This window comes from Coloeus monedula (assembly GCF_965178545.1).
Source record: "Coloeus monedula genome assembly, chromosome: 3".
Taxonomy (NCBI): Eukaryota; Metazoa; Chordata; class Aves; order Passeriformes; family Corvidae; genus Coloeus; species Coloeus monedula.
Genome location: NC_138783.1, coordinates 101,556,994 through 101,584,770, shown reverse-complemented (window position 1 = coordinate 101,584,770; position 27,777 = coordinate 101,556,994). Strand labels below are relative to the sequence as shown.

At 40.7% G+C, this 27,777-nt stretch overlaps 1 protein-coding gene across 1 annotated transcript in view; it reads right to left on the bottom strand.

The window, feature by feature from the left end:
• EGFL6 (EGF like domain multiple 6) overlaps positions 1-11,534 on the bottom strand; it is a gene marked incomplete at both ends in the record, with an annotated part of 31,978 nt that extends 20,444 nt beyond the window's left edge. The window contains 6 exons of the mRNA XM_082279500.1: positions 543-677; positions 1,366-1,485; positions 2,302-2,421; positions 5,202-5,294; positions 7,478-7,587; positions 11,467-11,534. Of these exons, the coding sequence (XP_082135626.1) occupies positions 543-677; positions 1,366-1,485; positions 2,302-2,421; positions 5,202-5,294; positions 7,478-7,587; positions 11,467-11,534 (646 nt within the window). The remainder of the gene's footprint in view (positions 1-542; positions 678-1,365; positions 1,486-2,301; positions 2,422-5,201; positions 5,295-7,477; positions 7,588-11,466) is intronic.
• Between the last annotated feature and the right edge of the window lie 16,243 nt (positions 11,535-27,777).

Genomic DNA, 27,777 nt, shown 5'->3' with positions numbered 1-27,777 from the left:
GAGAAATTTTGCCATGCAACAGAAATCCGAAAAGTAATTGAAACCTACTATTTTCATACTTTTTTACCCCCCAAGTTCTGTACTATCCATCCAAATAACTGTTTTTACTGAAGGCACTTAATTCACATTCCTCAATAATGACATGAAAAGAAGAAAAAAAATATTGTGGGACTGCTTATTCATCCCAGTTTGAAAGCCAAGACAACAAAAAATGGTTCCTTAACTAAATCTTTACCAGAAATAGCTTCTTTTTTTTTTAGTCAGCAGTTGCCAACTGGCAACAAACTCTTGCACAACTTGACTTGGTACAATGAGGCAATTTAAATTGTAAGTGCCAGTGATTCAGTTTTTCGTAAGACTACAGAAGAAAAACCAGAGAAAAATTCAAAGTACCATCAAGAATATTCTTTGTGTGACATCCTTTACCCATTTCTGAGGCAGCATCCCCAGGACAGGCCAACATGCTTGAGGCAACGACAGGGAAGATGCACACTGTGGGAATAAAAAGAAGGAAGAGGGAGCATCCATGGGCTAACTCTTACCTACACAGCTGTAGCGGCCACTGGTGTATTTTAGTTCATAACCAAGCTGGCACTTGCAGTAGAAGCTTCCAAATGTGTTGATGCATCTGCGGTTGTAAGAGCAGACAGCTTTGCCAGTGGAGCATTCATCAATGTCTGCAGCAGGAGAAGGGATGCTGGTCAGATCCACGAGAAGGTAAAATGGGAAAGAAAGAACTTGCTGGGATTTGCATGGGAGTGGTTTGGTTTTTATCACAAATAAGCTTAATAAGTAAGTCCTATAATTTCACACTTGGTGGTGGCTTTCGCACGTGTTCTTATAAGTGAAGCAGTAAAATGTGAACTAACTTTATGGAAGAACACAGTACCAAGTATTATAAGCAATGCTTTCTTCATCACAAGAAACTCACAGGTAATGTTAAGGCTTCTAGAGAAAGACTGAGAAGTTTGTATTGTGGGTCATCACAATAAAAGAAAGCCCCATCCAAACAAAATGCCCAAATCCTATAACACATTATGCCAGCAGGGCAGCTTCCTGCAGGCAAAGCACTGTATTTAATGGCCTCATAGCAATAGGCAGAAACTGAATCTGCTGATGACTCTAAATCATGTCAAAATTTTGAATTATGTACTGGGGATGAGACTTATCTGAAGAATTGCATGGCCAATATTACAAGAAAAAATATTTTTAAAAAAGCATCAAAACTTTACATCACACTGAGAATAACATGAAGCACTATTTAAGCCAGCAAGGAGGGTTAAGTACTTCCTAACCTTTCCCCAGAATCTTATGGCTTCGGGGATCCTGCACAAAAGAAGCTGAGAGTGAGCTCTCTAACCATACCAATGCATGTCCTTCCATTTGGTCCCAGCTGAAGGCCACCTGATGGACAGAGACACTGCACCTGCCCTTTGACTTCTTCACATCCATATTGGCAATTCACCATGGCACATGTCCTAGAACCTAAAAACAGGATTTAAAATAACAAGAGAGCAAAATTCTAGGCTGGAATCACACACTAATTTTAAGTTAGATATGGATGAACACAGAAATTAATTAGAACAACAAAATTTCATTCATTACAAATAAAGCTATTCATACATTAACATATTAAAAATTCAGGAAACTATGAGATATTTTCTACAAACAAAACTCTGTCACTGAAAAACTAGAAGCTTCCTCAGGTCTGAAAAATCAGGTTGGCTTAAAAAGCAGAATGCTTTCCATTTCATGCTGGCTTAAAACAAAGAAGATAGGTAGAAATACCTATTTTTACAACAAGTTTAGATAAGCCTTAGATCACACAAGAAATGTTTGCAAGAAGAGTTTTCATCAACTGTGGAAAGCATATCAACACAGATGAAATAAATCAATTGTGGAGCACAGAAAGGTAAAGCAAGGAATAATGGCATGAAATTCAGCGCAGTAAAAAGTAATCTGTATTGGTGCTTTGCTTGAATACATTCAGTCATCCTTATTCAACAGATGAACTGGCAGGACTACACACTGAGATCGTACTAGCTGTTCCTCATCTGAATAAACACTATCAAAGACTTTTATCAGGACAAAAACACCTCTGAACACCAAAATATAAGTATGACCTGTTTACCCAGGAACTACCAAATAGGAAGCCTCTTTCAGCTGTGACAGTACCAGAGAACTGGGGCAAAGACCCTATCCTGAATAAACTAAATCTGTTCAGCACAAGAAGAAAATCTGCTGGGATTAAATGTGATTAGATTATTTGGGTGTGCCTGTTCCATCAGCTCTGTTACTTACTTGCACATGTGCCATCTGGCATGAGCATGTACCCGTTGAGACAATAGCACTTGTAGCTGCCATGTGTGTTCATACATCTGTGCTCACAGGGACGTGGCTTCAGTCCACATTCGTTCAGATCTGCAGAAGTCATTGGAACTGACTGAGTGCTGGGCTTTTATACATATATTCATGCATATAGGTGGATAATGGTGCCTAATGTGTTGAGTTCCCCAGAGTAAAATCGTCTGGATGGAAAATGAGCCAGCCCCTTGCAAGATGAGAGTTTAGCAGACCATCTGGCTGAAAGACTGCTAGTAAAACCAACATACACAGACTTCTACACTTGAAAAATTAATGCAAACTCTGGCCACATCTGGCCGCTTGTTAGGACGAAGTGGAGGGGTGGAGAGAATTGTAGCTAATCTCTTTTTGGGAGTTATTTTTCTGGGTTTCTCTGATTATAGTCCTCCAGTTGACCTCTGTACTAGAAAGGCAAAAACATAAGACTGAGAACAGCAAAACAGTTTGAGATAAAGTGAAACAAAGATTTTTACTTTAATTTTTCTGAGCTACACACTGGCACCAAGGTTATCAATAGCAGAAATGAAATACAATATATGATAATAATTACGTGACTTTAAAAGGATCAATCTCAAAAATCTCAAAATCCTGAGAATAAAACATCCTAAATCCTTCTCAAAATCCAAGATTTAAAGACTTTTCAGAAACTAAATCAATTTCAAATTCCCAACATCTATCCTTCACAGGGAGAAAAAGAGAATTCTAAACCGTTTAATTTGTGAGGTATAGGGTGAGCAGTGCTGACCATGATATTTGGCCTATGACAAGGGGACAACAGCTGTGTTTTTGGCTTCCATGAACTGACATCTCTACTTCTTGTAGTGATTTGTAAGGAGACAGAACTCATTTACAGAATGCACCAGCATACGCAGCCTATTCAATATGTGTTTAACAGCACATATGACCGATAACATAATTTCAGTAAAGATGCAGCTCTCCAGGCAAGCACTGAGCAGCTCCACTTCTAATGGGAAAAGCATCTGTTCTTGTGTCACACCCTGCAGACCACAGGAAAAAAACCTCCAGGCCATTCAAAGCATAAACTTTGTGGAGGTGCACAAGTGTTTGTTACAGCTCAGTCCAGGGAAGAGAGAGGGCTGCATTCTATTATTTAAACATAGGGTATGTTTGAAAAAGGACAACCTATCTGCTTGCAAATCACACTGGATTTTTGTGCTAGTGTGACTCCATTAAATAACTAAGACTCTCTTAACAAAAAAACTAGAGAGCAAACTGGAGAACAAAAGTTATTCCACTTAGACAATACATTTTCAAAAGTGCTTATCTGCACCTATCTCTCACAATGTACAGATAGCATACACAGCTCCAAAAAAGAACCTATGGAGATAAGACTAATTTAGCTCAGACTTGGTGGCAGACTAATACAGTCCCCTTATCTCTGTTATTTTAGTTAGCTCATGTTGAGCTTGCTCAGCGGGACATTCTGCTGTAAGGACAGACCAAGGCTACATCTGCCAGTAAATTAAAAGTGGTTATTACCACTCCTGGCTGATGGAACAAACAGCTCTTGGACACTTCTGGCCTGTGCCAGCCACCTCTTCACTGAAAAAATCCTGGCCATGCTTCAGAAGAAAAGCCCAGGAGCTAATAGGGAATTTGCATGTGTAGGTCTGTGTAGTGCTTCCTCCAAGCCTCTGTCTCTGAACCTGCTGAAGTGCACAGAACTGATGTGACTGCCTATGGAGAGCATGTCAAATGCATGTGGAGTTACTGCACAGAAAACACCTAAAAGCTGGGGGCTGCTTTGTTGCCTTTTAGTAACATTTAAGCTGCCAAATAATTTTTGAGGCTAAACTTCTGGGTTTAGGGGCTGAAGTTGTAAGTGGTATCTACGTATCTGTTACATTTAAGCACAGCTGCTGTTTCCCTTTCCTCTCTAGTGGTTTTGAGGAATAAACTTCTTTCCCTGTGAGAAACATCAAAAGTGCAAAAGATGGATTTTTCCAACATACTTAATAGTACATCTTTAGGGTATATTGTTTGAAGGATACTGTGTAATAGATGGGCTGTTTTGACTATAAAAAAATGTGTTTAGCATGTCAATGCAATAGTTTCAAGCAAAGTCTGCAGGATCTTAGGAAGCTAGCAAGGACAGGCCTAGTCATTTGTGTGGCCTTTATGTCATGCTTCCATCATAGCACCTACAGTTCACTCATCTGCACTGCAGTAGGATGTCCTCTCCATGCAGTGACCTCCTCCCTTCATCTGATCCAAAACAGGGGTCTCATATTTTGGAACAGGAGAAAAAAAGCTGAGTTCTTACCAATGTATTAACTGAAATATTTCCATGTTGAATTCCAAGTTTATGGAGGGAAAATGGTGCATTTAAAGTTTCTTAAAATGCAATTTTAAGGACTCACAATGGTGGTTCTCAGAAATACCATCAGCATAGACAAACCACCCGGGCAGCTTGATAAACTACATGTCTAGCATACAATTGCATGTTTTTCTGATTAGAAGATTAGTTTAAAAATAAACATGGGTTGCTAGTTAAGAAAATAACATGAGTTGTGGAACTGACTTCCATCTCTTCTGGTACTTTCCTATATAGTTTTTCTGTGTCTGACTATAAACATGCCAGTTTGCACTTGTCATCAGCCCATAAGAGATACACAATATAGGTTCAAACTTTTGTTTGCTGAAGGAGGCTTAGCGCTTGCCTGGGATGCCTGAGATGCAAAAGCCTAAAATTCTTAAGTTCTTCTATGTAAACAAGAAAATATCCTGGTTTACTATTTTGGAAGATGACACAATCCATAGTGCAAGATAAGGAAATGGAAAACCAGCAGTCTCCTTTCTGAAGCATATGCACAAACCTTGATTACAGGTTTTCCCTGTGAACCCAGGGAAACATTTGCATTTGTTTGGTCCCATGCACTCGCCATACTTGCAGCCATGTCCACAGGTAGCTGGTGGAGTCAGGCAGAGAAAGAAGAGAGAAAAATAAGAAGTTAAAAATATTCTATTGGAGAACTTTTGCCCTGCTTAGTTGCCTAAAAACTTTTGAACAAGTTCAGCATCCTCCATACCTCTCCCTCTGGTCTGAGCACGGTAACTACTGATTAGCACTTTATTAGGGCTTGAGAATAGTGGCGCTAACAAAAATTACAAGAACTTGGTTTTTTCCAGGTTTATAAAGACAAAAGGTCTCTCCCTCATATTTTTTTTTCTGCAATGCTTACAACTCACATTTAGTTTCATACTCTTGCCTTTTTCCTTTTTTTAAGAAGCCTATGTGGGAAGCAGCTGGCCAACAGCTTGAATTGCTATGCTTGGCATCTGGAGCAGAAAAGAGGTAACAGCACTCTCCTAGAGCCAGAGGAGACACATAATCCTACAGCAGTTTTACGGTCTTGGATCTCCTCAGTTACAGCTGAGGAACGTGTCTATCCCATGGTGGAACATCCAGAGCACATCTGTCATCAGACAACTGTCCTTACCACACATCCCAGTAAGTATAATTGCATCAGGTTTACAATAATTTGAGAGGGCTACATTTAACCTGGATGCATTAAAAAGCAACTCTAAACCCTCTGGATCATCAATCAGAAATTAAATGCTGAGTTTTATAAGCCTCAAGGCTCCTGAAATCATTATGATTTTCAGCATAGTGGTTATTCTGGAAGAGCAAACCAAACATGCATTTAAATCAGGACTAGCTCTGGAGAAACAGTGAAAGAGTGTGCACCAGGATGTGAATCTCAATTCCTTATTAGTTAAGCTGATCTGCAAACTATAGGAAAATTTAGTTAGCATATAGTAAAATTAACGTTAACATTGATTTTTCTGACTTCAAGTATCTTCCCTCTATTAACAGATGCATTCAGATGTACCAAAGGTACTAACTCTGTAGATTGAGGCATTTTTCAACACTTCTTCCATCCCTGAATACAGCGTGGCACACTGCAAGGCCAGCTTGTTCCCCTGGGATCCCAAGGATTCCTGCTTGGGATGTTCTCCCATAGGATGGACACATTCCTCTGCTATAACTGAAGAGATGCAAGACTGCCAAAGACCAGCTTGCAGTGTTATAGCACTGAAGCAGAGAAAAACACCACATCTGGATTTACAATGCAGAATTACATTATAGGTGGTTTAAAGTGATTTTCCAAAGAAGAGTCTTCAAATTTTATGAAAACCTATCGCTTTAAAAAAAGACAACCTACTTCACTGGCTGATCAAAGTTATATTTGCCAGTTGTCCCTCCAGGTATTAATTTGCATCAAAACTAAAGTGTGATTAAGCAATGCAAGAAATACTACAGTAAACCCTTTTTCCTTTTCTAAAATGGCATATAATGTATACAGAGCAGAGACATTTTAGCATCTTTCCCTTTTAGTATATGGGTATTCAGCAATGAATAATCTTAAGCCTCTAGACAAATTCACTAGATATAAAAGGCCAAACTCTCTGGGACAACAGGTGCAACATCTGAAAAAGATTTCTAAAACATGTATTTTATGATTTTATTGTGTTTTGCCCAAGTAAAATTGGACGAGAGATTCCACACTGCATTCTCCTTGGGATATGTAGACTTTTTACAAATTAGAAGTGTCTTAAGAGTCATTGTCTCTTCATTAAGCAAACGATCCACAGACCAGAACTCTAGCTGGCTACTCAAGCTCAAGTCAGGGGCACTTATTGCTTGAGTTCTATTTATATTTTTAGAAAGTCAAAACCTTCTGGTTCTCAGAGGCTGCATACTCTGAAGATAAAGGATACCAACTGATATGAAATCATTTTAGGGGTCCTTATATAGCATCAGAAAACACTGCATTTGTGGTATGTACTCAACAGCTGTAACAGTATAACCCCTGACCAGGGCTGTGCAGGAGGTTAGAACAGATGGTGCCTTCTGGATCTAAGAATTTCTGAACATGCAAGTTATGGATTGGTGTTATTTACCCAAACATCTGCTCTTTTTTTAGAGGAGATGGTCTCTCAAGCATGTTTTATTCACTCTCTCACAGAGTTAGAAGATTTCACTCAAAAGTTTTCTTTCTGTACCTTCTGGCAGACATGTAAGAAACCTTCCTTTATTAGTACCAGGTATGCAGCCATAGAGAGGAAACAAGCAGAAAGTTAATGTTACCTTCACAGTGGCCCTTGTTCTTTCTCCAGCCAGGACAGCAGTCCAACCTGGAACCGTAGCGACACACCCCAGGCTGGCTTACAGCCCCCAGCTGCCCATGAGCTCTTGAGCTGCGTAAGGAAGGAAAAACACTAGCTCCATCAGGAAAATGCACTCATCCATTCCTCTGTACACCCTGTTGTACATTTCCCTTATGTTTTATCCACTGTCAGGCATTCTCATTTCACCAAACCTAGGGCAGTGCTCCTAGACAGGAATGAAAACTTGCGTTTGATCAGAGAAACAGGGATGATGGAAATGTTTCACCTGCAATAAATTAACTATGCAAGGTAAACCATTTCTAATGAGAAACATGGCACAGGCAAAAAATACAGCCAGCTCACTTGCTAGAATGAGTCATTTTAATATCAGTGAAGTCAATGGGGCTGCCTCAGTTTGTGTCACATGAACAATTGGATCGAATATATGATGCCATAACTGACAGCACTATTGCCTCAGATGATGAAAGACTGATTCTACAGAAAACCATGTTGTGAACATCAGTCATCCCCATAAAAGCTAGTGACTTGCAGGCTCATAGCATGCTCATACATGCAAAGTGATTGCATAAGTTCACATAGTCCCAAGCATTCTGGTTGCCTGAGACTCCCTGACCATACGAATTAATGTCCATTTCACCTGCCAATAAGCCCAGAGAGTTCAAAGTCATTGTGCAGATCAACAGCTACAGGAGTTGGAAAACCTGCTTTGTTAATTGCCAAAATTATAAATCGGATGGAAATCCACCACTGTGTAAATCTTCTAGATCTCCTCTGTGCTTCTGTGAGTGCTGTGGCTTTAGTTTTATTCTGCCACTGCTTGCTGTTACTTAAGTTGTCCATTACCACAGCCTGTCCCCTTTATGAAATTCTTTCCTTTATCCAAAATCCTCTGTCCCCATTGCTTTATCCAAGCCATAATTTAAAATGCATTTTCTTCAAAGAGTCCAAAGTGTTGTTTTTGACCCTGAAAATACCTTTTTGGTGAGAGTTTATAGTAAGTGATTTGGGGTACTGAAGGGGGCAACACACTGCAACAAAAATCTCATGATGGAAAAAAATGGTGGAAAAAAGTAATCTGGCATGAACTTTTGCATTTTTTAGTCTGAGGCACAAAAAAGGTATTACTTTATCACATTACAGAAGTGCTTTGCATGTATCCTCCTGTGCTTATCTGTAACAGTTGCACTCACATCAAAACAGTTCCTTCAAACATCACTGAGGCAAACTAGTAGAACACATACACGCATACACTTCAAAGATACAAGATGTTACTCCATTGTATCATCAGAAAGAGAAGGGAGTTCAGAGGAAATGCATAAGCTTATGTATCTGAGATGCTCTAAACAAAGAGATGGTCTTCATGTCACTTGGCAAGTGATAAAGCTTCACTGTTGGAATAAATTGTTCTGAAGCCACCCAACCTTTGCCATCAACCCAGTGATGCAGTTTACAGGAGTACATGTACTTGTACATGTACATCTTCAGAGAGGTGAAAAAGTGTACTGAACAGCTATAACTCCTCTGTGCATGTCTGTGACAAATCAGCATCCTACCTCTGCATCTACAGACAATAAAAGAACCTTTTTCCATTTTGTTATCCAAATGCCACTGGCTTGCATCACTTCCAAGTATACAAGTTAAAGAACATATGTTCTGCTTGCAGACGAGAAAGTGGCCTTGAATTCACCTGGGTAGTAAATGTACATTCTGCTTACATCCCAGAAAATCCCCTTGGTTGCATCTGGATAGTGCCATGACTCCCCTGGAAGGTTAAAATGCCTAAAGCCTGGAGAAAAAAAGATCTCATTCCTTTCCAAAAGGTGCTCATTTTCACAGGAAAAACTTACTCAGTTATGTTTTATTTAATAATTCACCTTAAAATCAAGAAAACAATGTCTTTATAAAGTATACAATATCTCTCAAGATTTCAGTATAAACTTTCCTTAAAACTGGGAAATGTTCCATAAAGCTGCAAATTAAATTAACATAACTGAACTCTATAGATATTGCCCTAGACATGGTCTTTCACTTGTTCTGACTTCCACAGCAAGCATCAAGATAACACTTACCTTTGGCAGAGGGAAAGATCAACTAGATCCCAAAATCTGGGAGGAAAACCAGTTTTGCCAGGTTAGTCCCTCTCACACACGAAGAAACAACACCCATCAGCTTAGCTATTTCTATCAGGAGTTCAGCATTTTTTGAAGAAGAAAGAAATTTAGAAAGAGGAGATTCTTTCAGTCAGGGAGACCCTTTCTGGGAGAATGTCACATGAACCCTCCTGGATATTGGGGAAGAACTAATGTAGACTGGAGGCACGGGGCACTTCTGATGCCTCCTTGTCTTACATTCCTGTAGGATTTCAGAGGGACTACCTAAAGTACCTGAGTGAGATGGCTGGACTTGTCACTGTCTGCTCAGTGTGCAAAAAATTCCTGGCCTTGAAGAACCTGCAGCCAAAATATGTGACCGAAGAAGAAAGGCAAGAGAAGGCACACTCTGCAGGTCGGATCACAGCGCAGGTCAGTGGAAGAGTGGTGCCTGAAGAACTCTGTCCTTTGAGAGGCAGCACCAAGTGGCTACTTAGCAGTCCAGGGTGCCCAGGTGGGAGGGAAGTAATTGGTTTTATGTGGCTGTGGTATTGCTGACAGCACTATGTGACATCTAGCAAAGCACAGTGAAGATGAATAGTAACCACAACAACCCAGGGCCACCTGAGTTCGAGGTGTCTGAAAGAAAGCTGGCTGCATTAGCTGTCACAGGATTGCTGTGAGCCATTAGCACCATTTTAAACTAAGTGGGACTAAGTTTCACTGCTGCTGTAACATGTATTGCTGTTGTGGTTTAGGAATGGTATTCCTCAGTTTAGTCCCCCCACCAAGACTCTCCATCAACCACTTGCCACCCTCTCTTGCTCCCCCAATTTCCCCTCACCCTTCCCCTTGCAGCAGGATGGAGTTGAGAACTGGGGGCACAATAGGCAAAGATTGCAGATTGAGGTAAGAACAATTTACTGAAAACAGCAAAGAGATAAGGAAATGAACAGTAACAGCAACAATGCTGACTGAAGGTAGAAGAAAAGAAACATTTCATACGAAAATACCCCAGTAATAGACCGGACAGGCTCCCTCCACCACGTTTTGTTGACTGGAAGGAACCCCTTCTTCCCAGAAAAGAGTCCTTTTTCCCCACCCCCAACAATGGTGTGAGATGGTATAGACATAACAAATGTGTTTTCTCTAAGATATAAGAGCAGGTCTGGAGTTCATGAACTTCCAGTTCCTGAGGAGCTGACCACTCAAATAGCCTCACACGTGCTGGAACAGCACACTGCAACTTGTTGATGACAAACTTTTCCATTCACAAATCTGATACTAAAGAAATAAACCACACAACATCTTGAAGGCTTCATATGCAGTTGCTGCGAATTCTCCTTTTATGAGCCATTTCCTTGCCGCAGCACTTCTGCTTCTGGAGAACTGGGAGAGGGAACACTGGAATGCCTTGGTCTGGAGTAAGTGGTTTTACTGATCCTCTCAAAATCTCATTCTGTTTCCAGAGTATACCTGTCTCCCTAGAACCCAACACCTGTGATGACCGGCTGCTTGTGAAGGGCCCGTTTGTGCCGGCAGACCAAGAACTGGAGGCGCCCACACCTTTCCACAGACGGTGCAGCTGTTCCCCCAGTTTGGACCGTCACTGAAGCTGCCGCCTTTCCCAGAGCACGAGTCCCCAGCTCTGGTGCGAGTACCTCGGGGAAGCGGCTCAGGCCCGCTGGAGCCCCCGAACCGGGCGGGCGCCGTTCAGCACCACGGCCCGGGGGCCCGGCCCGACACCCGCGGGGCCGCCGGGCGGACAGCGGCACCCAGCCCCGGGAGGCCGGAGCCGCCGGGAGCGGGGCGGCGGTGCCGGGTCCTTCCCGCCCCCCCCGCCCGCGTCCCCGCTCACCTGCCCGCGGCGGCCAGCCCGGCGGCGAGCAGCGCGGCGAGCAGGGTGCTCCCGGGCGCCGGCACCATCGCCCGGCCGCGGGCGGGCAGGCGGCCCCGGCCGCGGCGCTGTCTGGCTGTCCCTCGGGCTGTCCCTCGGGCTGTCCCTCGGGCCGTTCCTCGGCGGGGCGGCCGCAGCGCCGGAGCGCGGGCGGGCGGCGGGACGGGGCCGTATAACCGGGCGGGGCGGGGCGGACCCGCCTCCGGCAGCGCTCCCCCGCGCCTTGAGCCGGGGCGGAGAGGGGCGGGTGGTCCCGGGCGGAGCAGGGCAGGCTGCCCCGGAGCCGGGCATGGAGCCACGGTGATGCTCCCCCGGGGAAAGCCGTGTCACTCCGGCGGGCGGTACGGAGCCCGGCCCCGAGCCGAGACCGGCCGCTGGTGGAGGTGTACGCCGTGCCACAGCCGCGGGCTCTGCCTCCGGAGGCACCCGCCGTCCCCCGGGGCAGCGCTGCGATGGGTTTCCATCACCGGGAAGCAGCATTTGCGCCGAATGCTTTCGAGACTTTGCCTTGCAGGACCATCCCTGAACAAACTTTTTCCAAGCTGCTAAGGAAAATACTTGGTAGGAAAAACCTTCTTTACCCTGTGCCAGGTTGTTGTCATCTACTGCTGATTTCTTCAGTCTTCTGAAAGTACAGATGTTCCTCCAAAGTACGTTTAAGTTACCTTGTAGAGAGGAGCAGTGCAAAGTAACAAGTACCAAAAGATGGCAAATTTAGCCCCAGGATTCAAATTACATTTGATTAAAATTCAATCTATTTAAAAGAAACAAACTTGTGCAAACTTGTACTGATTATGTGTTGCACAGGATGGTAAAGACTTTTTTTCTTCTGGATGCTGGACACAAAAGCCATTTTTGGTTTGCAGCTGTGCTGCTGTCTTTCTGAAATGCAGCAGTACCTTGAGAGTCTCCAACTCCCTTCATTAGACTTGTCTTCCTGTAGGGGAGGAGTAGGCTTTTGATTTTAGTTAAATCAGCATCGTGTAGAAAGCATTCTAATTACTTAAAACTGTACTCAATGACTCACAGTTTTTATTATGCACATTTATTCCAACAAACAGGTATGAATTTTCATTTGATGCTGAGCTTGCCACTAAAATACTGATCAGTGTTCAAGACAAATGCTTTTGGTCAGAGGACAAATAATTTCTGAATTGTGATGCATGTAGTCTGTTATGAGCCATAATTACTCCCTCAAAATCGTTACTTTTTACAGAGTGACTTGTGGATAGGTCTGTCAGCCCTGGTGGTCCCTAAGTAGTATTTCACATTTCCTGCTGGAATGGGACTAGCCCTGGGTCTCCCCCATTCCCTGTGATTTATTAGGGAAATGTTTATTGAGGTTGTAGTCATGGCTATCTCCCAAGTGAAAACTAATGGGCAGTTTCTGGACTATCCTCCCAATCTTGCTCTGAGCTCTCACAGGAGCTCTTTCATACCAAGGTGATATAAGAGTGGCCTGTGGCTTCTAGGGTCATATATAACATGTCTTACAGGAACGTCCCTCAGCTTTTAGGAAAATCTTTCTGTACTTCATACAATCCTTATCCCAACAGCACACCTCATGGTTGCTGTTGTTCATGTATTTTCTTAATATCTAGAATGCAAAATGGGAAATTAGGGGGATGACAATTATTAGTCCTATTGCTAGACTGAACACAGTTCTTGTTATTGTTTCATGAAATGCTGCCCCTAATTTTGGGTCTTAGCTATGTTTTTTATTCCAGTTTGTCATCTCTGGACCAAACTGAGGCCCCATGATAGGAGTGCTTTGCCCACTGAAGACACCATTTCCCACTTGGGGTGAATGGACATAACAGCTCAGAATTGGTGTGGGGGGGAGTCCTGCTCACCCCCCCTCATTTCCTCCTTTGCCTGACATGCTGGGTTGTATCAACAAGAGAATCACCACCAAGCAAAGATGAAGAAGTAATTGTCCCTCTCTATTTAGCACTTGTCAGGCCATACCTGGAATACTGTGTTCAGTTTTAGTCCCTGCTATACAGAAAAGACACGGACATGCTGAAGAGGGTCCAGAGAAGGGCCACAGAGATGGTCAAAGGAATGGGAAGCTGCTGTGTGAGGAAAGACTGAGACAACTGAGTTTGTTCAGTCTTGAGAAAAGAAGGGCTTGGGGGAGACCTTATCACCATGTTTCAGTACTTAAAGACTGTCTACAAGGATGATGCAGGCTTCCTTTCTACATGGAGTCACATGGAAACGATGAGCGGTAATGGATACAAGTTACTCCAATTGAACACAAGAGGAAAATTTTCCACAGTGAGAATAGTCAGTCATTGGAATAATCTCTCCACAGAAGCAGTGGATTCCCCAGTGTTGGACACTTTAAAGATTTGGCTGGACAGAGTGCTGGGCCATCTTGTCTAGACTGTGCTTTTGCCAAGAAAGGTTGGACCAAATATTTCTTGAGGTCCTGTCCAACCTGTTTTTCCGTGATATGTACAGGATGCTGTCTGTAAAATTGCCCGGTCAATAACGACGTAATGGAAAGACTTACCATCATTTGGTTTGCAGTTCATAAAGATTGCAATTATTTACAGTACAAATGTTAAGCTAAGTGATAGATATTTTGCCTTTAGGATGAAGAAGTTGTCTTAAAGCAATTTTAGTATACAGATATGCCATTTTGTCTTTACCAGAAAGAGTCTTAAAGTAATACTGGCAAGAATATGATATGAGTTTCAGAATCAGCTGTCCTTTAGGTAATCACACAGTTGCTACAAGTATAATTAAGTAGGTTTAAGCCACAATGTATAGATCAGATTAGCTAAGACACAGCCACAGTTCTTTAATAACTCACCATCATTAGCTGTCATCATCATTATCAGTGGCAACCACTGCTAAACTGGGACTGAGCCGGTATAGAGAGAGCATGTTCAGAATCTCTATGAAAAATATCTCTTGGATTCAAGAACCTAAGATTCCCTAGGGTCCATATTTCAAGTGTACTTTTTGAAAGCAGCGATTACATGATTTGTAAAGGCACAAGTGGAACACACATGCTTACCTTTAATTAGATGCTAATGGAAAGTTAGTATCTGTTTCCTGCTTGTAGTTGGAACTCAATTGCTTTGGCAGAGGTTTGCAAAAGCTCTGACTGACCCGTCTTGCCAGAAACTGGTCAGGTTCCTAGTGGACAAAGAACCAATTTTTTTGAAGATGTTGCCATTTTGGTTTCACACTGTGTGTGTTTCATGGCTCCAGATGAATGGTAGTGACAGTAAACAGAAAGAAAACACAAAAAAGGAAAACAAAATGAAACTGAAGTTAATAATTTTTAAAAAGTGAAATTATTTTTGAGAGCCTTTTATGGCTGTCAATATTCCTGCTGGTTTTTTCACCAGGTTTTAAAAACCAGGTATACTATAATGTAGCTATGGTAATCATAAAAAGACTTGTCTCTCTCATGTAACTGCTTCATTCTATGGAATCTCTGACTCCAGGTTCTGGGTAGAAAAGTTATTTCTTCAGCTCAATACAGCCAGGCAATAAGTCTCTTCATGTACTTCAGTCTCCTCATGGTGTATTTTGGAAAGTGCTGAGAAATCCACCAGATTTGTATTTGCTTAGGTTTTTCCTACTTGTCTCACTTGCTACTTTCCCTCTGAAAGTTACTCTGGAACAGCTCCATAGACTCATGGACCCTGGATCCTCCAGGCAGAGGAGGAGATGCAGTCTCCAGAGCATGCTGAAGATACACGAAGTACAGGCCTTGACACAACCCTGGCTGTACCATGATTTAATATGCTTTTTTCCTCTGAGGCAGTAGCTCTGATAAAAGGATGGAAAGGTGGGATGGAAGATGGTTTACGAGGCTATGGAAGAGAGAACTAGATTTTCCCCTGTCTTTTCCACACTTTGAGTGTCCCTTCCCAAGGAAAGCAAGGGGTTACATTTTCAAATTAAGCCTTGAACTCTGAAAAGTTCTGCAAGTCCCATGTGAAGAACCCAACACCAAGTATCTAATACATAATGCCCCCCATATGAGCCCTTTTTTCCCACCTGGCCTATCTTAATTAATACCTACACAATCCATGTGTGCATCAGGGACTGCTATTTCCAGCAGCTTTATGAATGAATGTAATAGGAGATCGCAGTGTGGTTTTCAGGGAGGAATTTTATAAGTATAGCTTCCTGGCTTTTGATGTGATTTTCTTTAGTTTCAGGTCTCCTGCCAAAAAGATTTAGACATTTTTTTCCCTCATATTATTTCTCTACATGCTAACACACAAATCTTTCATTGCTTGACTACATTAGCCTATAACAAAAATAATTCAGTCAGTGGTAATCCTCTATATAACACTTTCGATATGGTAGCCCAATAACATGGTGCCTCTTAGTAGTTTTTGGGGTTTTCTTCTGACAGAAAAAAACACAGTGATTTTATAGATTGTTCAGCCTTTAACTATGTTTAAAAAATGTGAAGTTCATGTAATCAATACCTTTATTTTGTCATATTAATAAATGTTAAATACCAATTGACTGTCCTGTAGTTCAGTGCTTTGCAGCTTTAAGCTTTAACAGTTTGTCCTTTTTATATGAATTATCAAAATGTAACAGTTCACCAGGTGGCAAAAGAATGAAAAAAAGTAGGGATGAAACCAGGTAGGGTCTGGACCTATCTTGCAGTTATCATGGGTGCACAGTTGCTACTTTTCAACTTTTGCTAATTTGCTGCTGCCTTTAGAGATTACTGTCTGGAGAATGGCAGTAGGTTTCTGTTTTACTTGGATCCCAGGTTCTATCCTCATTTATTCCCCTCGAGCATCTCAGTGCTGGCATGCTCAGTAATAAAGGAGAAACCTTGGCCCAGTGGAGAAGCACAGACTAGGTGTGACTTTATGGAACCAACAGGAGGATCTTTGTGGTTTCACATCACAAACATATTTCATCCTGAATTCTCAGATTGCACTTCTGTTATCATGAGTTCAGGTTCTCTCTGTGTCTTCATATTTGGAGTTGGTGTAAGATTCTAACTTTTCTTATGCTGTAAATATAAATTATTCAATCTCTAATTAGGAATCACAAGGAACTGATGAAGTTGAAATTTACATACTTCAGCTAAAACATTTACATTAAGCATAGATAGAGTAAAAAATAACTCAGAGCATTAAGGACTGAAATATTGCTGTAATAGCAATCCTGGCTATGTCGGGTTTTTTTAGTTAACTGAAGTTCCATTTATATTGCCAAGTAGTACAGATAAAGTTATTTTATAGGTTTCTCATGGAGTAGAATCAACAGAGAAATAAAAGCAAACCATTCATTTTTTTCTCATGAACCATTTTATCAAGTTTAATGACTATTTTGAAACACTAAAAAGCCATGAATGGGATTTCTGAATTGGAAATCCTGAATAAAATCATGATTATAAAATCAATTGAGTTTATTTTTTGTTTTGGTTTGCTGAGTATTGCTTCAGGATACCTTGACAAACAAAATTAGGTTTGAAGTTGAAATTCTTACAGTTATTTAACTATGATCTGAGGCTTTAGGAAAACTATCAAATATCCAGAGATTTATGAGACCTAGTAATATTGCTTCACTGAGACTATACATGTGAGGAAAAGCTGGCAGACTAGATTGCTAAAGGCAGAGCACCAGGATTAACAAACCTTTGCTACTAGGAAAAATTAGTTTTAACCTCAACCTATTTTCTAGCTGGCATTATAAAATACTCTCAAAAGTGGTCTGTTTACATTCCTTTGATATTTGATAACATTTTTCAGATTGCTAGCATGGTTAAACTCAACCCTGTGGTCCATGGGGCAATGCTTGCTGTCCTTTGTGCAGCAGAGAGTAGGAATCCATTGACAGCCTCACCACAGATCCCAGATATCCCTAAGAAGGGTTCAGTGTATAGCTAACAAAATTATGGTTTCTATGAGGGAATCCTTATTTCTGGCCAAAAGTAATTGCAAGCATTAAAGCTCAGTGTTTAGGAAATGCTTTGTATTGTATTATGTTTAAATAATTAAAAATCACGCACTCAAGATAGTGGGTGGCCTAACACAACATGAACATGAGCCTGTTAAAATTACACCATTGGGCTGGAGATCACTTTTCTAAACATGCAAGTAAGAGGTTTCACATGTTGGGTTTATATTCCACGGCCTGGGTTCCAAGCAAGGTTATAAATTTATTTGGCAGAAGGAGCTGAGCTGAAGGATATATGTGCCTGTTTGCTGACTGGTTCAGGAGAACGTGAAGAAGGCAGCAAAAGCTGATGAAGTTTATTTTGGCAGCTAAGACAAAGGTTATTAAATGAAAGGAAGACAACATGGAACTAATGAAAAATCCGAGGGCATCATAGATGAAAATATGCATGGAAATGTCTAGTCAAGGTTTTCTTTGCTGTCATTTGGTTCTCTGGCATGGATATTCATTACTGGTTCAGTTGTGCCAGTCTGCTTTTAAAGTGCCTCTTAAGGTTTCAGCTAAAATCCCCTAAGTCCAATTCACATGGTGTGCATGAACCTAAGCACGCTGAACAGTCAGTCACAAGATTTACTTTCACAGTGCAATTCTAATTTGAAGTAAAATGCAGGTGTAGAAACACCATCTGTATCTGCATTATGGACACTACTGGTATTACAATAAATAAATACTGGCTTTTTGGAGAAAAATCTTTCCAAAGGGACGCCTTCAAAACCTCAAGTTTTTTGTCTCACTGTCTACACTTATTTTTATTAGACCTTTTTCATAAGCTCTTTTCTCTTCCCTACACAATCTTCAGTGCTTAAAAATGGGGATATATCACTTTTCTGAAAATACTCCCCTCCTGATCTCCGCTCCTAAAAGAACCACCTTGCCTCATACATGTGTAGAAAGTGTTTTTCACATCTAGATATCCTCTTAGATGAACATTTTAGTCTGTTTTCACTTTTTGTCACAAAACAGTGCCTTCTACTGAATGAGAAATGATTTCTTTGGTTGCTTCTCTTGTTGATCAAAATAATCTAAGTATGGCTTTTTTTGTAGTGATCATCTGTTCTTAAGCAGAAACTAGCATCTCCAAAGGTGTATCCTACTTGGAATGAGATTGTGTATCTTCTGTGTTTCTGATAATTTTATATGTCTATAACCTCCTGCAGAACAGGATGTTTTATTCTTTCTGTGTCATTTTCTTCTGTGATATCTAGTTTCTAGCCCTTTGCTTTGAAGTCACTCACTGACTCTCTGTTCTTCAAACCCACTAATACACCTCTAGACACCATGCTTGGGATATTCACTTTTCACTTCTGCAGTCAGATTCTTGTAATTTGTTCCTGGATCTTTGCTGATATTACTGGGTTTGTCCCAAACATTAGGCCAGAAGAGGTGTCTGTCTCTCTGGGAGTGGATTGTGATGCATTGCTGTGATGGGTGCTCAGTTTTTTAATTCACAATTATTGTGGGCATAACAGAAACCATTGATTAATATTTTGCATGTTTTCTCCTCTGATTTGGCTCAGAAATATTGGAGAAAAAAAGGTGTGGGGGCAAAGCAAGGTATAATAAAGAATATCTCCTGAGTTTCCTGGGCTCCTAGGAACTCCTGCAAAAATGTCTCTCAGTACAAAACAGCTTTCATAACACACTTCATAAACCTTCTTGTGACGTCTTCTGATGCTTATAAAACTGGTTATAAAGTAACCAAACATTTGTGCACCCTCTATGAATTATAAAATAGAAAAAGACAAAAATAATCCGAACAATTTCTGATTAAAATTGTACTTAGAAAGGAAGAGACTAACAGAGTTTTTGTCACTTTAATGCTCACTCCACTACCCAGCAGCCATGCAGGAGTCATTGAGGAGTCTGGAGTCCAGTCAAATATGATACTGAAATGGCAGATGAAAGTTTTGGAGGACATATTCTTATTCTTCAGATGAACAGTCTGAATTCCATCAACTTCCCTGAATTCATTTGGTCAGTGTCCTTTGCCTCTTTTTCTCACAGAAGTTATGAATACTCTTGCCCTCATACAAATTTTAAGAAAATCCAGAGAAGATCCGACAAAAAACAAAAGTAATGCAGAATTAAGTCAAATGAAAAAATTACTAAGTATGCAATATTTTATGAAACTTAGTTTATTTTTCAGTAATGACTGTTCACACAAACATTTGGTGGATACAGTTTCGTATTTGCAAGTGCGCACATTTCATTCTTTTTTGCGTTGGTGCTTTAAAACTGTTACCATTGGTTTTGGTCCTAGTCTGAGATCCAGGTAGATTTTTGAGCTGTGTTTCTTGCATAATCAAAACTCCTCTTGAAATTGATCTGCTATCTTGCTCCATGGGCTAGAAATCTTTGCAGGCTTTTTGTTATTTTCCCTGGATGATGCAGACACCTTTCACCACTCAGCACTTTTGTTCCATGTCACTCTGTCTTCCAGGTGGCACTTAATCTCACTTCCGCATTTGAGAGGAGGCTCCCAAGGAACCTCACTGGGGCTTTCCAACACTCAAAGGGGGATCATAAAGAAAGAGGGAGAGTGAAGTTCTTTGTGGACAGATAGTGAAAGGACACGGGGGAACAGATTAAAACTAAGAGAGTTGAGATTTAACTTGGATATTAGGAGGAAGTTCTTTGCTGTGAGGGTGGTGAGACACTGGAAAAGGTTGCCCAGAGGAGTTATGGATGTCCCATTCCTGGAATTGTTCAGGGCCAGGTTGGATGGAGCTCTGAGCAACCTGGTGTAGTGGGAAGTGTCCCTGCCTATGGCAGGAGAGTTTGAACTAGAGGATCTTTAAGATCCCTTCCAACCCAAACCATTCTGTGATTCAATGATTTGCCTTTCTGAGTAGACATCTGTCTCTTTGGTTTTAACCACTCTGTCTTGGAACCTTTTCCTCCAATGAGTATTCCTCTCCTTTAAATTTTGCATGTGACCACATATTTCCTAAGCTTATTTGTGGAGATGTATTGTTATGGATATTTTTACAAATAAACATCTGTTTAACATCTCTCTGTTGCTAATATGCAGTGTAAAGTTAAGTGTATGCCTTAAGTCCCTCCTGGAAAATAATTTTGCTGTTTTTTTTGCCCCTTCCCAACTGTGTACATATTGTAAATAAATTTGTACTCTGAAGCCATAGTGTTTATGTCCAACTGCCTTTCTCCCTCCTCCATCCCTCTTCTCCTTTCCTTTCCTTAAAGACGGCTATGCAGAAACATCTGCTTTCTGTTACCCTCTGTGTCAAACAGAAAACAATAACAGTGCTCATTAGGAAGTTTCCATGTTTAACTTTTGCATGGCAACTTTCAGAGAAAGAGGACCTCCCAGTTTTTTTCTTGAAGACCTTTGTTATTTTCTCGCCATAAACTCTCCAGAAAGCTTTTGGCAGCTCTGTCATGATGCTCAGTTTCTTGCCTGGAAGCCTGACCTCCTGAAATATTCCATTCTTACACTCTTCAGTCTTCAATCACACGGAGTGGTGTGCCTACCACAGTAACTGGAAAATTACTGCTGTTAAAATAATAGCTGTTGTTTCAAAACTTATGAAATACTTCAGAACCTCCTTGTTGACACCACTAACAAACAGTTTGTTCCCATGAATGCACAGTATGGTTGTAAACTAATCCAGACAGATAACAAAAGCTCAAAAGCAATCATTGTTACAGCCTGCTTGGTAGGTGTTCTTTAATTTCATTTACAGTTACCTGTGGTCTGAGTTCAGGAAGATGAAAAGCTCTGCTCTTTCCCATTGCCCAAGAACTGTTGAGGAAAATGTGTTATAAGACAAAAATCCTTAATGGGAAAAGAAGTTAATAACATTATAATGATGAATATTAATTTCTAGATTATTATCTGGTTAAAAATCTTTTGAACTCTTTTAAGACTTCATAACACAGGTCACCCTTATGCACATGGCTGTATGGTGTTAGTATAGATGTTATACAGAGAAATTTGTTGGTAAGTGATATAGCAAAACAGATCAGGTCAAAAAGGAAGGGAAAGGTGAAAGTTGCTTGCAAAAGCTCTGAGTAAGTTGATTCTACTCACACTCATTCTTACTTCCACTTACTACAGGCACCAAGTGTGCCTGAGTGGTCTGGCACTGTGTGGGACACAAAGGACCAGGGAAACTAGGTCCTGAGTCCTTGTCACAGCTCTGGGATTCTTCATGATTGGCAGTGATGAATTACTTTAAAAATAAATATTTCATGTCCGTTTAGGAATAGTGTTTATTCTCCTGTTGTGATAAGAGGAGGGGATGGTGTGTATGATGTTCTGCAGCCTTGTTGCCATCCATTTTTCTGTTCTCAGAATGTCTTACATTAATGAGTAATTTCTGCTGCGGTCTTATCACAGTGTGTGTTGTCTGGGTTTGACACATTCCTCAGTGTGATTGACTGGGAATTGCCTTGTTCACTATATTATTTTTTTAACCATTTTAATGCTGTTTCTTCTAGTGCTATCTCTTTCTCACACATGTTTCCATTCATAATTAATTCTTAGCAACCTCAATACCTTGGTTACAAGTCTTTCCATCCTGGTTACAGTGTAGGAAAACCTTGGAATTACAGCTGTGCGGGACTTAGGCAATGTGAATAACTGGTGCTTTCCCTGTACCGGGAAAAGACAAGAGTTGCCTGTGGTTCATTATAACAACATAATATGGCAAGCAACACAACCCAAGAAGATGCATAACTGTAAAGCTTATACAGAAGGAGAATATAACAAAACCCCACACCTTCTCCTATGCATAGCTGCATAAAATTTGCCAAGGAGAGGCCATCTCTCCGTTCCATTCAAATACTGCCAAGTAGTGTGTCATAATGCCAAGAATGGGAAAGCTTTTAACCTTCAGCTTGAGGATTATCTTCCTTTTGAGGAGAAAGAGAATGAAATCATTATCCCTTGAGTATAATGATTTTTAATTTTTTTAACATATTTATCACTGGCCCATGTCAGAATTCTTATTCTGGAAAAAGAAATTTATTTTTTCAACTGAGTAGGTGTTTCTTCTGTATCTTCATTTATATTCCCTGCCAATAAACTCTGGGATCTTGATGCCATTGTGTTTGAGGAAGCAAGGACCCTATAACATAGGTTTGAAGAAAATAGATATTGTAGGCTAACAGTGCAAGACAATACTGACTGATGGTAGGATTGAGTAGACAGCTGTATACCTGCTGGTTTTGTTTTGAAATGTTGTACCCTCATGGTATCTGCTGTGCTTAAACATGTAAGAGTGTTCAGTTTTTCTGTGTCAACTGTGGACTGAACTCCCTGCTTCTCTAAATGGGAGCGTTTCCATTTTGAAATCTAAAGGACTTCTCTATTGCACAGCATTTAATATTAACTTTCTGTATTCAGTGCAGATGGATTTATATGCTACCTGGCTTTTTTTTTTTCCATTACTGGTTTGGCTAAGCAGACAGGTGGAGGTGGTTAAGTGTATGTGCAGGTTGAATGGATGCCAGGTATAGAAGCCATCTGTATGATGTAATCTGCAGAGCTCCACAGTGCTAGTAACAAAACCAGACTCATGTCAGCAGTTGCAACCATTGTCTTGGTGTGATTTTACTGAGCACCATGTGTTTTGTGTATCATCATTCTTGACCATGTGTAGTAATTTCAGATGGTTTATAAGAATGAGTTATGGCTAATCCTGCCTTGCTAAACAGAAGTCCAATTTAGGCTGGGTGGAATTACAGACTCTTTGTCAGTGCTCTGTACTTGTGTTTGTGCTGTGTAATCACAGTTCCTGTGTAAATGGCCGCCATGAGAGATTGGACACTGGGATATTCCTTAGCAAGCAGATGCCTACAAGCATTTTAGATACACATATGGGCATGCGTAGTGTTGGATCAGTCTCATTGTAACAAATATTTTCTAAATGCCACCTCCTGCAGGCTGATAGTGCAAAGTTATCACACAGAAAGTGCACAGATTGCAGAAGCTTTCAAGATGAAACTGAGGACTGGAAATGTTTATTGTCTTCAGTTTTCACTGTACTTCTTTCAGTATCAATTCTGCTTTCCCACTATGGGTCTGTGAGTACATGAAGGGCAAATCTGAAGCATATTTATACAACATTTCCAAGTAATTCTGTCCTTTATGACTGTGGTTCCCAACGTTTCTGCACCTTAACCCTACCTGAGTTATATAATCACCATTTTCTGGAAAAAAAATCCCAAAAGTAGGAGTTCTTTTTCCATTAATCTTATCTTGACAGAAGTGTTCTGATAGAGGATTAAACAGGTGAACTGCTCCTTTCCAGAAAGTTGAATCAATCATCCACCTTGCTCAATAATTTGGATTTTAATTTCTTTATCATTAATTTCAATCAGCACAATGAAGAAATTGAGTATCTTCTCGCTAGAAATAGCAGAAATTGATATGCCATGGTTTGAAATTGCACTAGTAGCTAATGAACCCTTCTGCATCTGTATGATTCTGAGCCTGTCAGAAAGCTGTCTTCCATTTCCAATACCATTATCAGTAAAATAGACATGTTTATTAATTTTAGATACAAATCATATAATATGCAGTTTGTTAAAAAGCAGAATCTGGCCTATGGGAGGCATCCAGTGCATTAGTGGAGTAAAGCTGAGCTCTGGTGGCAGTGGAAGCTGTGTAGACCCTGTGGGCTAAGCAAGCAGCAGAATGCAATGAGAAGGAGGATTAAAAGTAAAAAGATGAGTTGTGACCCAGAACTTCTGACTGCCCCGTGCATCTTGCTGAGAAAAAGGAAGGAACAAGTAAGAGCTTTAGAGTGTTAAAACATTTTGTTTCAGTGTTTAAAGAAGGCTGTCATTCTCATTGACCTTTCTGTAGGATATGGACTTTCCTGTTCTTGAAATTAATGCTGTTTATGGTATAAGTCTGAGCAGTTAATAATGCTCAGAGAGGCAACTTTTGTTTGCATCTCTTGGAATTGGAACCCAATGGACAGTGCCCTGTCTCTCCACAGCAATCTTTGTAAGAGAGTAAAGCTACATCTCCTGCCTAGAACAATAGTGGTCTCTGGAGAAAATCTCTTCTTTAGAAACAATTGCATGGCTTTGTGTCCCAGAGTGTTCACTGCTTTCTGAAGGCAGATTATAATACTGAATAAATGCCAGTATCTTTCTGTGGTTTAATGTGCATAATTGTGCTGGTTCTCTCTATTTAATTGAACCTTTATTTCACACATGTGCTGCTAATTGATAAAACAGCCCCATGTGAGGAAAAATGGCAGGAAATACAAAGAGGAGAAATCCCAGCCCTCTCACAGCAAAATCTGGGCCTTTTTGTGCTGCACACAATGTGTTGCATTCTTTTTTCTATTTCATAACTCTGTGTACTTTATTTGCCTAGAATGGAGCTCATGATTTAGAAGTGAGTAGGTCAGTTCCTGTGTGGGGGCATTCCTCAGAAACTTCAGCCTTTAAGCCCAGGTCTGCGACAGGAACTAAGTGGCTGAGCATGGATTTCGTGACTCAGGTCCATATAGGAATGTTATGCTAGATTTCTTGAACAACTAATTTACTAAGGAAATGTCTCATTGGAAAAATTATTTTTTATCTTTTATCACATATTTTTCTTGTTATTTTCTCCTTGAGAAAAATGTACTTCTGGCTGAGAAGGATTTCTGCAGAGATTGAGAATACGAAATCCTCCTTGTCTCTTCTAACAACCCTCATGTTCAACAAAACACAAAATTAAATTGCTGATGACCTTCTGTAGTACAGGCTCAGCCTGGAAGTTTGGTATTTAGGGAGTGTGTACTGCCACTCATCAACTGCTCTGTCTATAAATGTGATGTGGGCAACCAAGGTGGGAACAAGTTGTTAGACAGGTATAAAGACACATGGAAGTTATCATTTACTATAGCAATTACAGCATCCAAAGGTTTTTTCAGACAGGCCAGCAGCAGAAATCCCACCATGACCATTCCTCAGCTGTAACAGTTTGCTGCTTGTGGTAGTGTGGAATTTGACATGTGAAAATGTGGCCAAGATGAATCAATTGATACCAAAAAAAATAAACATCCACAAGTTGGGAATGATGGCACATAGTTTATGCATAGGCTGGATTCCTCTCTTGGGGTGGTACTGCCTGATAATGGTGTTTAGATACTCAGGGTTGGGATGGCAGCATAAACCAGCAGATACAGTCTGTACTGCCTTCTGATTTGTTTCTGAAAAAGGTATTGATTTTGACTCATAGGTTGTGGTCACAGACATATCAAAGATAAACAAGAAGTGGTCCACTGTCTTCAGTAGGCAACTTAATCCAACATTTATGGTCATGATGACACCAAACAATGTCTCTGCATCACACTGTTAAATGACATTCCTTGCTGAAAGATGAAGAAATTGCTTTGCATGGCATGTCTTAATGTTACTGTTCCTTTTCTCTACCTTCTCTGATTTAACATAACCTAACTTGGTGATTTTTTTGTATGATTCTGAAAAACTTGCCTTCTTTACCGACTGGGACAGTGGCTTTGTTATTAGTGACTAGAAATGAAATGGAAATAAGTTTTGGTAACTTGGGAAAATTCTCCTGTGGACATCAAAACATTTGTTTATATTTTTGAATTTATTTCTCTCAAAAGATAGCACAGCACATAGAGAGTGAGTAAATGCCTTGAACCAAACTGGTATAAATCCCAATGCATATAAATAACTCATAATAAAGAAATTGCATTACAATATGTCTGGCACTCCACAGCTCACTTCCTCTACTATGTTTTTCTGAATCCCAAAATAGGTCACCCTGAAGATTATCTCCTTCTCCATTGCTATGAAAGCTCTGGGTTATTATTTCTCTTGTCTCATTCTTTCATAAGAAACACAGCAATAAAACTCACTAATCTGTCCTCCCACAACACCCTGCTGATAAGATGTGTAAATCATGAATGATTCCTTTCAATTACAGTAAATTTGTTTCAGGGAAAGAAGGAAAAAACAAATCAAAATGGGAACCTAGGGAACAACTAAATATAGCTTTTGCATATCTTCAGAGAAAATTTTTATTACTAGTACTAATAATAACCCCCAAATTGTATTCTGGAAGAAATCTACCTCTTCTCACACCATCCATTCTCAGACCTTGGATATAGGTTGTGTGTTTGTATTAACAGTTAGTTGGATAGATAGGTAGATAAATAGATGGAGGGATGCTACTGGTTGCTGCCTGCCAGTGGGACTGTGCACTACTCATCACAACTCCTTGAGACACCACTCTGTCCAATTTCCTACCTGCCTTACTGGCCACTGGTTTGTTAATCAGGGGATTGTGGCAAAGGCTGTGCTTTGACCAGCTACCAAGGTTATTTGTCTTTTCACAGAGAACAATCAGGTTGCTTCAGTGTAATATCTCTCTGCTGTTTTGTCACCTGTCCCAAGACAAGCCTCCATGCACTCAAGCCACTCCTTTACATATATTTACATATACCTATGGATATAAAGAGATAAATCAATACACATAAACACAGATGAGCTTGCATTTGAGGTGCCATGCCACTTGTCTTTAGCAAAAAAGGGCGTCTTGGCATGGTTCATTTCTAGACCACAAGAAATCTAAGGTGTTCAAACCTAGCAAAAAATTTTCCTGTCCAAATTTTGTCAGTCAAATACTGTACTAGTTTGAAAACAAACCAGTGGGAGGCACCAAGTCAGAATAACAATTTCATAGGGAAATTAAGAAAAAAAAGAAAAAAAGGCAGAAAACACTGATTCAAACTGACAGAGTCAGGATACAGCCTGACACCCTGTTAGTCAGGGTAGCGGTAGCAGTCCAATAAAATGGTGGCTGCAGTCCTCCTGAAGTGGTGAATGTGGTTCGATTGAAGCAGTGATCCTGTAGAAAGGGTCTGCTCCTCCTCAGAAGGTCCAGTGGTGGCTGTGTAGCTCCTGTCCTCTGGAAATCCAGTGGAAAGGTTGTCTGTGGTGTTCAGAGTCTCAGATCATATCCTGGATGGAATGCTTGGTTCCTCCCTCTGGGTGAAGCATCTCACAATGGGGTAATGAGTCATGAGGCCAAGTGTTGATTAGGCTCATTAACAGAAGATAGTCCGGAGGGAGTTATCTCTGAGTCAGGTGGCAGGACAATGATGGGCCATTAACAGAAAGATAGTCTGGGGGGAGGAGGCAAGGAAACACTGCCCCACCTGGTTTCAACGGCTGATGGGGATGGTAATAGAATACACTGCAACCCCGGACAATACTCTTCTTAAAGGATGAAGAAATCCAAAAGGTGGTGGGATTCTGGAATTGGGCTTTAGTTTACTACATCAGGTAAATACTGAAGGCAGGTCATATTCTCTTTTC